Genomic DNA, 14,226 nt, shown 5'->3' with positions numbered 1-14,226 from the left:
TCATCTCACTTCTATTAAACCCCCCATTATATATGTATTCTGACAGATTCTTTCCTCATTGTGTTCTGTTGATTCACACAATCAGATGTGATTAAATGACCAGAGTGGTGTGTGTAGCACCTGGGGCAAAATAAATAGCAAAGAGACACTTAAACATTAAGACTTATATGATCTTTTCACTCCTTTTCCACACCTGCTCACACACACCTTATCTCACGGCACTTTGTTAGTGCTAGATTTCAGCCTACCTCCTCCTCTTCCTCTGTTCGTCTTCCCCTCCTCCTTCTGTCCCTGGTCACCTTGTGCAGGGCAGCCTGCTCTCTGTGGCACAGCTGCTGATTATGTCATTATTTCTGGACCATTTTGGTCTCCGTCCGTGTGTGTGTCAGACTAATGAAGCGTGGCAAAGGGACGCATGCCAAAAATGACCAGGGCGTGCATCAGAGCTGCAGATGTGTCAAGACACCACTCCCCCCACGGCCCCTTCATACTCCCTTTTTCCTCCCCCTGCTGATGCCAAACTCCCTTTCCTTCAATCCAATCTGCAGTTTATTATTTCTCCTTTCTTCCCCTGCCATTTCCATCTTTCACTTACCCTCACAGCCTCTCTCCCTCCCTCTATCCATCCATCAATCCATCCATCTTCCAACCTCTCTCCTGCGTTCCAGCTCCTTATCTCCCATCTTTTGTTGTTCCCAAACCCACCCACCCTCCTTCCTCCTCTTCATCCCTCCCCCTGTTCTCCTCCTCTCCAGATGTCCTGCTCCTATCTTCCAGACTCCCTCGCTCCTTTCTTTCCCTGATGCCTCCTGTGCTCTCAGTCTCTCAAAGCTCGGTTGACTTCCTGACCTCAGAGGCCCAGCACTCAGTGACCCCCGTCTCCCCTCCTTCATTTAGATTGTTTTCTCTCAGCTGGGGACACCGTATAATATCAGGCAGTGAATTTCTAAGTCTCTAAACAAGGTTTAAATCTATTGATTTCAGTTTTTCTAAAATCATAGATTCAGAAAAAGAAACTGTAGATTTGTAGATTTTGATGTAGTTCCTGTCCAAATGTATGTACACGTGAACATTTTCACATGATAAAACCACATTTTCAGTTTGTTTTATTGGGATTTTAGGTGTTACATCAAACCAATGGATTTGTAATTGGGAAGTGGAAGAAAAAGAATTGGCCCAGCAAAGTCCAGAATGTGACAAGGCTTAAAAATTGAGGTCCACAAGCAATGTCTGCCCAATCCAACTTAATTTGAAATATTGCAAAGAAAAATGGGCAGCTACTTCAGTCTCTATATGCAAAGCAGGCAAAGATGTAGTTTCAGTACAATTTATGTGCTACTTTTAGCTTTTTAGTATGGAAAATCTCAAAAGATTACATAAAATTTCTTGATTTTAACATGACTTAGTTTTTGTCAAACTCAGGGTGCAGCAGAAAAGAAAATGGATGTCAAAGAGATACCAAATACATGTTCAACTACTATGTGTCTAAGGGTGGAAGTCCAGGCACAAAGGAGAACAACTTCAGTGTCTTTGACCCTGTCCTGTCCTTGACTCTCTCTTGGAGGTGCACCTTGAGAAGACTACCATGTGACGCTAATGCTTCTGCACACAAAAACACACCAAGCTTTCCACGAGATACAAATCCACATACACATATATACACAACGGCAGCCCCTCAAGGCTCTACATTCTCAAGGCTATCAGTGGAGTGAGGGTGGCTGATGTTTGCTCAGCTTTGAGGCCCTTTTCCCGTCCCAACAGTCTCTGAAGAACAGACCTCACAAGAGATAGACCTAAGGAGCTGAATTGTATCATTTCAATACAGAAGGCTGTGAAGATGAAGAATGTAAATCAATAAATTAAGAGTGAATTAATTTCAGGAACCGTTCCTACTTGCCACTTGCTTTGCTTTTGTGGCTGTTTGACGTTTCAGCCATGCCACAGTGTTATCAGTGCTAAGGGGCCAGGGGACAAGCATGGTGAGGGGTAGCAAGAGAGGGACATGGGTTGTGTTTGCATAAAGTGACAGTGTGGGCCAAGGGCTTATCAAGGCCTTTGTAGATTATTGATTGGAGCAGATACGTGAGGTACACGAGTCTGTACGTACCAGAGTGTGTTGAAGGTTTGGAGAACTCTGGCTTGACTCAAAAAAGATGCAAAGATGTTCACCTACGCTTCTTTTGTGAACTATTGAATCTTCTTGCAACACAGCAACCTTGGATACCATCATTTAAAAATGTTCCTGCCACACAGATCTAAACACAGGGTATGGAAAACATGGGAAGTGCTGATATTCCCAGGCTTGGTTGGAGTTAGGAATTAACCTGGCTGTAGCATGGGGCTTATGTTGTGTCCCTGCATTTCATCCTTCAAGGCAACAGCTTGCTAGCAAACACCCTCTCTTGTGCATGCACACATACACACAGCCTTATCTTCCAGGGTCTTGTCTTGTTTGGCTAACACTGTGCAAATAGAAGGTGCAATACATCTCCTGACAGTTCCCAAAAGCAAAGGGGAGAAACACGCTGGTCAAACAAACAGCCAACCCTGAGTCACCCAGAGAGAAGAGATTTCTCAGGCTTTAACGAAACACAGATACACACACACACACACATATATCTCTACACTTGGTGTGTAACAGTAGCCTGAATTTGAAGGCTTTGGGGCCTCTGGCTACCTTTTTAAACGTTTGTCTAAGCAGTCTTAAGACAGGAGCTGCTGCTCCTGGAATGAATGGCTCCCAGCAAGCCATCCACAGGCTCCCTTTGTCCTCCGTCATATTTTATTATCTCATCAAAAAGCAGGAAATCCGATTCCCTCTCTCTGAAAAAGAGCTTATCCTTCTGTCTCAAAGCAACCTGTCACAAGAGGGAGAGATGGAGAGAATGGGGGAGAGTTGTTGGGGCGACGGGGAGACAGTGTAAAGGAGTGATTAACTGCCTCATTGCTATCAGACTCTCTTTTCTTTTTTCTGTCTTGCTTTGGTCTGTCCCTCTTGATTGGTATTTATCCAACATAGAGCACAATGTGAGGGGTTAGGAAGGCACAGATTTATCACATTTGTGGATTTTTTCATCAGCCTTTCGTCCTTGTCTTCTTTTTTTCATATAAAGTTACACAAGGTAATAGCTGCATAAGTATCAGCTTTCACGAGAGCTGTTTTTTTTAACATTCTGTCACTTGTGTCCTTTGTGTTTTTTACACTAATATTGAGTCTATATTCATCTGGTAATTTTCAACATATAGTTCTATGTTATGGACATAATCTGGCTCCTTTCATATGAAAATCATTGCTTTTATTTTATAAACAGGACAGAGGGACAGAAGTCCATATGATGGTTGTCCCAAACAACGGTGGGGTGTCCCAACCCTTGAGGTCTGGTGTCCTGCAGGTTTCAGATGGATGCTAGGTGTGTTTCAGTACAGCTAATTCAAATACTTCAATTAACTAAACCAGAAGAAGATTTAAAACCTGCTGGGCATCAGTCCTCAAGGACTGAAAAAAATTCTTTCCTGTATTTGTTGTCGTTTTTACACTTAATGGAAAATGAAGTCATTCTTGCAGCACAGAGGGGGAGACAATTTCAGCTAATTGCTACAAGTTGCCTGGAATTTTTCAAATGGTTTTTGTGTTAGCTCTCACCATCAAAAAATATGAATCTTGTAATTTCTCAAACTTTACATGGCAAGTTATTTCTTTATATTGCTGTGTTTTTCATAACAAAATCAGAATACTATGAAGTTATCTTGAATATCATCCACATATCTACTTCGTCAGACACTGAACACTTTAGAATAATATCTGGAAAGTGGATGTCTAATAATAGCTATAGAGGGAATACTTGATCTCCATGCAAAAATGCACAACAAGACCAAACACTGCTCCATATATTTCTTAAACTTTTTATTAAAAAAAAAATATGTGCCTACAATTTTTTTATTTTAATCAAAAAGGTTGTAAATAAAAAAAATAATGAACCAGTGTGGCAACTACATTGACAATAGCAGTTCAAATCCAATAGCAGAAGATCCTGAGCATGGCTAAAGCAGTGCTTTTGTTTGTTTTTTTATGATGCATATGTGGGGTTGAGTTTTGATTGAACTTTCCTCCGTTTTTTATAGTGTTTCATTGGCCAATGCTTGCGTTTTTTTTTATTGACTTGAGTAACAATTTAAAAGTTTCTTCCAAAACAAACGTTTTTTGTCTTGCCTGACATTTTTTTGGTTCAAGTCACTTTTTGAGCTCACATTGGCAGCTTTCTGAAAAGAGAGTTGTTGTGGTAGTCGGCCTTTATGCGCATGGTTTTAATAACATCTGGATGACTAGTCCACACCTCACTAGATCGTTTTTTAATGCTCCTTCCTGTTTTTGAAAAAACTATGTTGTATTTATCATCAAAAAATGCTGCAATTGGCCACAGTTGGTATTTACACCTATGTTAACAGCTTTGAAAATAAAGCAGTGACACTTTTGTCTTATTTGACATAATTTACCCTTTATTTTCTCTAATATAATTTCCTGATTTGAAGCTTCAAACAGTGTCAGCTCAGTATAAGAAAGTCATAAAAGGCCTACCATTTATTTAATTTATTTTTTTGTCTTTTTGGGGAGTTTTGTCATCTAAGACTCAGTTTATATCCACATGTGAGGCTGTAAATGCACCAGAATTTTTTTTTTTGTGTGTGTGTGTTAAGAGGACTAGGCCTCAATCACCTTGTTTGCCTTTTCCAAGTGCTGCTGCAAACCTCACAAAAAACTCTCCATCCTTTATCGCCTCCCCTCCTCTTGCATCTGTGTTTTAATTTTGGGCTCTGCTGAGAAGTTGTTAAAAAGCCCTATGAAATATGTATGAAGGATTGTGAGCCACGCGATTGGCCCCATTTACCGGACAGCAGAGCAAATGAACAGCCACACTGGATAATCCTCCACAATGCCTGTGGAACAAAGGCCCAACAGCTGACCCTACAGAGAAGGATGGAGACAAGCGGAGAGTCTGGTAAAAGAGTGGGGGGTGCAAACAGTTAGGGCTCACTGGTGGTCAGGGGGCAGTTCACTCATATGCGCCTCACATGTAGTGGCAAAACAAAGGCTTGTGGGACAGGAATAACTCCCTCTGTTCTGTTGTTCCACCCTCTCTCCTTAGACTCTTCTCAGCCCCTCCTTCCCTCACCATCGCTCCCTCCCTCCCCCTCTCACAGTCAAGAGGATCTGAAATACCAATACCCTTTTCTCCTTGACATTGCTTTCTCCTTGCAGTCAGCGTTTTGCTGTCCTTTTATAGTCAAAACGTCAGGAGAAATTCCATGCAGGAATATTCTTAGTAATGCAGCACTGCCTGCATCCAGCGGCCAGGGTGCTGCGCTCCTTTGGCCAGTCAGCGGAGTCTATGGGGAACAGCGTACGCAGGCAATTGCACAAACATGCCGTGGCACACGCATTACCTTGCCCTCGTGCCAGGGTTATTGTGCCAGTATTTCGGAAGCTACAAACAGCCCAAACAATGAATTATATCCTCTTCCACTCCTCTGGACAGGGGGATTCAATATTTAGGGAATTGGGTTATAGCATCCAAGCTCCTTATTCATGACTCACCTTTTCACTTCCACAGAATAACATACACACCACACACCATTCATCACCCCAAGAGGGGGTGGGTGGGCTGTCCCATGTGTGTCTAAGAGTGTGAATAAACCCTGCATGTGTGTGTTCATCGTGTGTGTCCACTAACCTTGCTGTGTCCTGACACTCCTGATGAGTATCTGCAGGACACTAGGAGAGGAGCGCGCACTGTCAGGCGTTTAGACTAGCTGCTGCTGTATCTATATATGTGTGTGTGTGTGTGTGTGTGTGGGACAATATGTGTCTGTGTGTGTATCAAGAGAAGCGGGCAGGGAGACAGTCAGCACTATCCAAGCAGGTGACCCCTGAAGGCTGCATCGCCCTGAGCTCTGAGTCGAGGAAAGAGCCAAATACACCAGGGTAGCTAAAGTGTGTGTGTCACCATACAGGATGTGTCATCTCCTTGGCACAAGAAGGTGTGTGCGCTAGTGTGTGTGCTCACGCCTGCATAAGTGCGTGTGCAGGCGTGTGTGGGCGTGTGTGTATGTGTGACAGAGTGTTGGCTTGGGGGAAGGTGTCACAGATCTTTGCCAGACTAATCATCTCCGTGGTGTCGGTGAGCGCTGCTGTCAGGGACACTAAAGAGGCGGCGTGTCTCCCCGTTCCCAGAGCATTTAGTACTTCCTCTTTCGCCAGCACCTCTCTGTCGCTCTTCAAGTCGACTCCGCTCTCTCAGTTGGTCACAGATTTGCAGCGAGAGCCATAAACATGTCACATGTGCCATGTTGCTGCAGAGGGGGCGGGGAGTGAGAAGCGTGATGAACCTGAGTATACACAAGAAGTTACTTTTTTCTCAGGCTGCCACCTCAATCGCATTTTAAGGAAGTACACAGAGGAGATTTATGGTTTTACATCCACAGTGAAGATATCAAGATACACTACCCTAGAAGATATTCAATTCACAGTGGCATGCAAAAGTATTTACAACTCTTTAATGTTTTCACATTTTGCTTTATTACAACCAGAAACATCAGTTGACCTTAATGGAAAAGTGTGTTTTTCAATCCCATTTAAAACTTTCCACAACACATGTAAACTTTCTAAAGAAGGCGCTCTAGTCAGATTAGACTAAAACTGAACTCTTTGTCCTAAATGGTGGTGGCAGCATCTTACTATGAGAATGCTGTTTGTTGATAAAGATAAAAATGTTGGTTGAAGTTTATGGAAAGATGAATCAAGCTAAATGATGGGCAAGCCGGAAGAAAACCTGATAGATGCTGCAGGCAACTTGAGAAAATCACCCCAAAAATTAAATTCTAATGTTCCCTTCTTCTCTTTGTCCACTAAGGTCCCTGATCGTTTCCTGGAGGTGGCTGAGATTACATTGCGGGAGTTCTTTAATGCCATTGTGGCCGGCAAAGACGTGGACCCATCCTGGAAGAAGGCCATCTACAAGGTCATCTGCAAACTGGACAGCGAGGTCCCTGAGATCTTCAAGTCCCCAAATTGCCTTCAGGAGCTTCTACATGAGTAAAATTCCTTCTACACCTCCAGCTCTGCTCTTCTCTTTGCGCTTATTTTGTTTGTCGTTTCTGATTTAATTGAATTTTTCAAAAATTCCCCCTTAGTTTTTTTTTATTATTATTTCTAACTAAACGTTTGATTTTTTTGTTCTTTTATTATTATTTTTGAATGTATAAAAGTTATGGAGTAGCATTCCCAAACTAAGGCCTCTGTGGCATTTCCTAAATGATCTAGCTATTGTGTTGTTGTTCATATATTATTATATGTTTTGTTTTTCTAACATTCTGAAGTGAAGAGACTTTTATTACTGGGTGTTTTTGGACTGTGTGAGCCCTCACCTGTATGGCCTGTTTTATGAACAATACTACCTGAGTGTGCGGAGGGACTTTGCAGTTACACCACTACAAAAACAGGCAGGGTTTACTAAGAAACTGTATCCCTCCAGTTCTAGGGGCATCCTGACGAACCGTTTCCTGCTTGGCTGCCCAATGGACTCTGCTTTATAAGATGTCACGAAGAAGACACACATGCACACAAAATTGAGACCTACTATGTTTATTGACTGGACTAAAACTGGACTCGTGTTACTGGTCAGCACTGGTCTGCAGAACTTGGACTGGTTTTAAGAGGCTACTGAAGTCTACCACCTTTTGAAGTGTATTTTCCCTTAAAAGCAGGGCATTGTGTTTATTGGGTGTACATTATTTTGATTAATATTCTTATTGTTGTTTATGATTATTTGTCATTTTTTGCTTGCTGAAGATTGGCACTTCAAGATTTGTTTGTCCCTTGATGCCGTTGCAGAAGAAAAATAAATTATTATTAATATTACTCCAAGCGCATTTAGATTCCTAAATACTTTCTCCACCATATTTCCCTCCATCCTTCTTTGCAACTTCTTTGCTCAAGTTTCTTCATAAAAGCAATCATGTCAGGTTTTCTGTTTAATTGGAGTAAAAATGTCCCTAATTAGTAACACTGTGTCTAAAAAATGTTGCAGTAACACTTCACATAAAAGAGTACAGAAATACAAAGTGAACACATTATATTTGTGTTTTTTTCTTCATACTCATCTTTAAATCAGCAACGTTTCAGATGGTGCTCCACCTGAAAGTGTACAACTGCTCATCTGTATTTGTATACTATTTATATCCAGCTCTTATAAGATGAGGACAGCCTGATTAATAGTTAGGCTTCTGCTCTACTAAATAATCCTATGTGAAGTGAAAATGACATGCTAAAGTTGCTTTATTTGCAGATGATACTTGGATATTTCAGGATATTGTAGATAAACTTAGCTTGAAGCAACACACACACGTGTGCACACGCAAATCAACCGTAACAATTTGACCAACTGTTTTGTGGTGTATACAGTCAAAATTATCCATATTCCTGGTTTTAAATAATCTTTTACCAACGTGTTTCTTATGACTGGAAGAGATGTTAACCAATTAGATTTAGGCAAAACTTGAATTCCATTGAGAACCTATGAAGAAATCTAAAAATTAGAGTGATAACTAAAAGGCCTTCCTCTCCTAGAGACAGAGTTGATCACCACCAAAGATATATTATCAAATACCAACGGAATCCTATGAAAACTGGTCAGCAATTATAAGAAGGGTTTGTGTGATGTAATACAAATAAAGATGTCTCTTCCTTTTTGTTTTAATTAGGTGCTCCTTTTAAATCATTTTATTCTCTTTTGAGTGAGACTCTGCCTACCATAAACAAACTTCTTGGTTGAATGATAATTACTTTAAACCAAAATCTGCCAGGTATACAAATTATCCAACAGGCGAAAACCAACCCATTCATTATTTCTGACACATGGACACATGCGGCAGTGGCATCTTTCTTCCTTGTTCATCTGCCTGTGAGTGATCTTGCTTTTTTCTACAAAGTAACAGTTCAAGGTCGGAGGTGAGCACTCACCCTGAGGGTAGATGGAGAAGTTCTCAGCACTACAAAGATCAGGGACAATGGAGCAGAGCGTTGTACAACGCACACCTGGAGCTCTCCGCTCTGCCCCGGTGTCTCAAAGCGGCTTCGTTTTCAGACCCAAAGTGTAATTTGCTTGAAAACCACAGTGCCCAGATTGCTAAATGGCGGTCCACAGAATTTTACCTGTGATAATATAACCCAGATTTTTTTTTCCCCCTCCTTAATTGCACATATTTTTAGTTATTCATTTGTGTGTGACTGTGTGCTTTCATCCACCCTCTCTCAGGCTTAATAAACGTGAAGGAAAAAGTTGACTTGAAAGTGCGTGCAAGCTAGCTGTTGATCTCACCTTGGAGTCATTATCTTATAGGATGTCTTTGTGTTTCACAAAAGATCAAAAGGACCAGGTTGCTTGACCTGCTGACTCGTCTAAGCGAGACAAAGCACCTGACAAAAGGCAGCAGCAAAAGACTTAGAGCTACTCCCTTCATTATGTCCCCCTCTCCTTCTCCTCCCTGGACAGTGTTTCTTCTTAAGATTGGGAGCCCTGAGAAAACGACCCAGACACTTTTCGCACTGAAGGATGCCTGAGTCTCAAAGCACCAGCCAAGGGCTCTAAAGCGTCACAAACAAAAGGGAGAAAGGAAAGACTTTTATCTGATGCGCAGATTATTATCGCTCCCCTCCCTGCCCTTCCTGAAACTCCACCCTGATGTAATATAGTTTCTATGCCTAACGATTGTGAAACATTATTATTTTTGTCAAGTTTTCATTTTCAATTGTCATTTGATATTTATGATAAAAAGATATTGAAGTTCTGTTCTAGCATTTTCTGGTAATTTATGAAAATATCTTCAGTTCCTGAAGGATCTTTGAAAAGAAAAGGTTTAATAAAGCAGCTAATGAGGGTAATTTAGGTGGCAATTTTATTGAATTTAATACTTGGAAATTTCTCAACTAGGAGGAATAGGGGTAGGTTTTTACACCTTTTTTGGACAGTTTAATTTTTTATGTGTCTTTATTTTTCTTGCTACGAGTTGAATTAATATCTTGTTGAGAAAGAAATGTGTTTAGAAATTTTAGGCACATTTCAAGAGTATGAACTATTGTGGCAAATGTCAATATGTCAGGATGAAACAAAATACTTGTACAGATTTTTTATATGATCGGTAAGAGTGCTAGAGAGGAGTGAGTGATTAAAAGACTAAGTTGGGGGGGTGGGGATAAATCTCCAAAAAATACAAAAACAGCCAGTCCCCTTGGGTCCCCCACCCACGCACACCCCTGCCAGGCCTTTAGCGGAGTACTGCCCATCTCCCATCGGCAGTACTCTTGAAGTTGCACCAGCGTTGTGGTTTCTTTTACCGAGCGATGGGGCCATCATGGCACAGGTGGTCGCCAACATAGACTTAGACCGAATCCAGGAAATAGACAGGACCTTGCAGTCAGACTAGCCATGGAAAGGAAATTTGTACATATATGCTTTGATTAAAGAGGCTGGAGGCAGACGTAAAATTCATGTAGGGCCATTTTTTTTATTGTTTGGTAAATATTTGTGGATTTTCTGTGTGCTCATCCGTACGTTTGTTTGCGACATGTACTGTATACAAGTGTTTGCGTCTGTGTGAAAGAAAAGACCGATTATGAGAACCTGTGAACCACTGAGTGACACAATTCTCAACACTGTGTGCCCTCCCCCACCCCTGGGAGTACCATCCTGACATGTAAACGATTCTCATTAAGCGTTGGCAACATGTGTTTTGGTGTGTGGGCGTGTGGGCGTGTGTGTGTGTGTGTGTGTGTTGTGATAATTTCTTCTGATCTGTTTCTGACCTGTTTGAAAGAGGATTTTGATTTAAGGCTTTTGGTGGTAAATCCTTTCTTTAAATCATCATCACTATTATTATTATTATTATTATTATTATTATTATTATTATTATTATTATTATTATTATTACACTGCTCCTCTTTTATTGTAAATAATAATGACGTGGGCTTACATTGATAAATACAGCCTTTGTATAACTTAGCAATATGTTTATGTAAATAGTGTTTTGTTCATGCTTTTTCTATGACATTATTAGTGCAGTGATTCCAACTGGAACAGCCATGTTTTTCTACAGTCTGAATAGTGACAGGTTGTAAAATAAAACTCATAACGTGGCTGCTGTACTTCTTTCTCCAATTACTGGTGTCTATTTGTGTCTGCAGATTTTGTGTAATTTATTGGTTTAATTTATCCTAATTTATTTCATGTTGTTCGTTTTGGATTTCCTTCCATCCAGTGAAAGCTGCACTGCATTGAAACAAGCTGAATCAATTTAAAAGATTTCAGCCTTTTTTATTTGAAAGTGAATTTCAAAGTTTTTTTATGTAATTGATGGAAATGCTGAATGAAGATCAGGCAGCTTAATGGAACTGGCTAGATAATGGGTTTGACTGGGTAGAGGGTGGAGCTAGAAAGCTTGAAACTAGTTTAAAGACTTTTTTCTTCTTTTGAGATGTTTTATTTTTCCCCCTGTGTTGTTTTGGCCCAGCCCAACAAAGAACCAGTAGTCAAATTGCCTTTTGTGCCTTCACCCTCTATGAACTGAATGTATGTGCAGTATATATGCAAGCTTGTGCTAAATGCAGAAAAAGATAAACAAAAATAAAAAATGAGAGTGGAAAATGTCAACGGCATGTGGCTTGTTTATTATTTTTCAAAGCATCTACAAGATTGTAAAGACTGACACTGAAAAATAATGATTCGTTTCAATTATAAAACAATATTTTACACCAGGAGTTCTCTAACTTAATATTTAAAAGATCTAAATCTAATTTCTAGGGGAAAAAATCAGATATCCAGATCACCTAGAAATAATTTCATTTTAATACATTCACTTTCAACATACAAGTGTTGTGTTTAATGATCTGTTACCTTTACCCAAATTATTATGACTGATTTTTAAAAATCAGTCATAATAATGATTTTAAAAAAACGTTCATAATAATCTACTTGATTAGTTTAATGACAATACCAAATATTTTTGTTACACATAACAATGAAAAAAGTAAGTGCAACAAGACATTGTCACACCAAACACAGATTACAGATTCCCAAGCAGAACACACAGAATCTCAGTGTTAAAATATGAGCCTGTTTGTCTTCAGTGAGCTGCTTAACCTATTATTTTATCAGAGTTACTTGTTTTCAAATTTGTTTTACAAAGTAAAAGAACCCACATTTTATGGGGCTACTGCTATGGTTTTTAACAATCTTAAACAATCATATCAGTTATATAATATATATTATTTTTTGCTAAATGTTTTGAAATGCAATGCGATTGTGCTCTTGCTTACTCATTATAAGAATCTGCAGGATGCTTTGTTGGTGATCTTGATTTACTTTGTTTTGACAGCAATTAACTATATCTTAACTGGAGTATTTGAACTACAAACTCACCAAAAATGCACATAACTTTGCAATTTATTTCTCAGACTGTGTGACAAAATACTTTGCAAACATTCATCTTACTCCTCCTGAGATATATGCTCATGGCAATTTCTGCCTCTTACTTTTTTTTGTACCATAAATACGTACTTAATTTTTTATGTTGTCATAGCAGCATAACACTCATAATGAACTTCAACTTACCATACACTTTGTACACTGTCTGGCCACAGTTAACACCTGTTGACTGGGTCCAGACTGACTGGCAGTTTGGCCCAGATCCAGATCAGAAACTGACCTTTGAAAATCATTTTATTATCCTGATATCTCCAAACTTGTTTCTCCAGCATTGAATGCTCCGATGCATTTAATTTATGAACCACGCCCTCTGTTATTGTGGAGAACAAGCCTCTATGATGTGGCAAATAAGAGTTGAAAAAAGTTTTTTTGTTTTTAATGAAATAGGTTTTTATCCTTGATTAAAAGGAAGACTTTTATTCTGAAAGACTGCAATGATGGACTTCAAGAATTTGATTATTATAATATATAATTATTCACATATTAGCAAAACAGATTGACATGGTATTTTCGTGTCTATTTGACATGACACTGATACTTATTTACTGCAAAGGGAGGAAATTATTTTTATTCTATTATCGATGTAAAGTCGCCTAAAATTGTTGAAGGTATAGTAGAGCAAAAAACTGTGGTCATACAAAAACAACTAGATACATATTGTTTTATGTATTGTTTTTCCAAAGACTTATTAATTACATTTTATTTACAGTGACAGTAACTATATTCTGGTTTGATCCGTTTATCAACTCCAGAAAAAGTTGTAATAAAATGCATAATGATCCCTCAATGATAGCTGTCCAGAAATTTAATTGTTTTAAAGTTTTTAAAAGAGAACATGTTTAAGATTCGCCTACAGACTTTACCTTTTGGGGGGGTGTTTCTGTTAGTAGTTTGGGAATTGTTTAAAAAGGCTATTTAAAAAAAAAAAGTATGGTGTTGTTCTCTCTGCGTCATTTTGCTGTTTTCTTATCGTGACCTCCTCTGTACTTTCCAGCATGCCAGCCCATCGCTCTGTTCCTTTTTTTCCTTTGTTCTCTCCTGACTTGCTTTTCTCTTTTTTGCTTTGATGCTCATTTTTTGGAGTTGCCTCTTTTGTGTCTTTCTTGCTCGCTTTTATTCTTTTCTACTCCCCCCTCCTTTGCTCCTATGTTCCTTTTCCCTCTCGTCCTCCGCCCGTCTCCCTCCGCTCACCTTAACCGGAGGCTACAGCTCCTTAGGTTGGGCTGAGACAGCATCTTTGTACAACACCGACCGTCTGCTCTGTAATCAAATACCATCTGTCGCTACATCTGAAGACTCACTTTCTCGCTTCCTGCATCTCACACACACACATGCACGCCCTCCCACACACCACATCTGTGTTTTGTAAGGTGTGTGTGTGAGTGAGCTTTTTATGTACAGTGACCCATGTACTTACAATCATTACACCTGGTTCATTCTTGGCCTGCAGGGTGGAAGTCACCAGAGTCACTTTCACCACTTCCTGTTTTTCCCCTCATCTCGCTCACCTAGTGGTTCAAAGGTCATTGTCTTCAGGTATCCATGTTTGTTCTGTGTGTCAGCAAGACCTTGGCTGCCGTATCACACAGGAGATAGCGGACTTTAGCTTCCCAGTCTTCAGATCAACGGCCGACTATCTCAAAAGGTCTGCCAGCCTTTCCCAATGTTTGCCCAAAGTTTGTCCCTGCTC

At 39.9% G+C, this 14,226-nt stretch overlaps 1 protein-coding gene across 2 annotated transcripts in view; it reads left to right on the top strand.

The window, feature by feature from the left end:
- prox1 (prospero homeobox 1) overlaps positions 1-11,702 on the top strand; it is a 35,742-nt gene extending 24,040 nt beyond the window's left edge. For both annotated transcript variants that reach the window (XM_023347663.1, XM_023347664.1), the window contains exon 5: positions 6,909-11,702. In XM_023347663.1, the coding sequence (XP_023203431.1) occupies positions 6,909-7,094 (186 nt within the window). In that variant the 3' untranslated portion in view covers positions 7,095-11,702. The remainder of the gene's footprint in view (positions 1-6,908) is intronic.
- Positions 11,703-14,226: the final 2,524 nt, after the last annotated feature.

Source organism: Xiphophorus maculatus, chromosome 15, assembly GCF_002775205.1.
Source record: "Xiphophorus maculatus strain JP 163 A chromosome 15, X_maculatus-5.0-male, whole genome shotgun sequence".
Classification (NCBI taxonomy): domain Eukaryota; kingdom Metazoa; phylum Chordata; class Actinopteri; order Cyprinodontiformes; family Poeciliidae; genus Xiphophorus; species Xiphophorus maculatus.
Note: the sequence above shows the minus strand (reverse complement) of the source record. Positions and strands in the feature narration are given on the sequence as shown.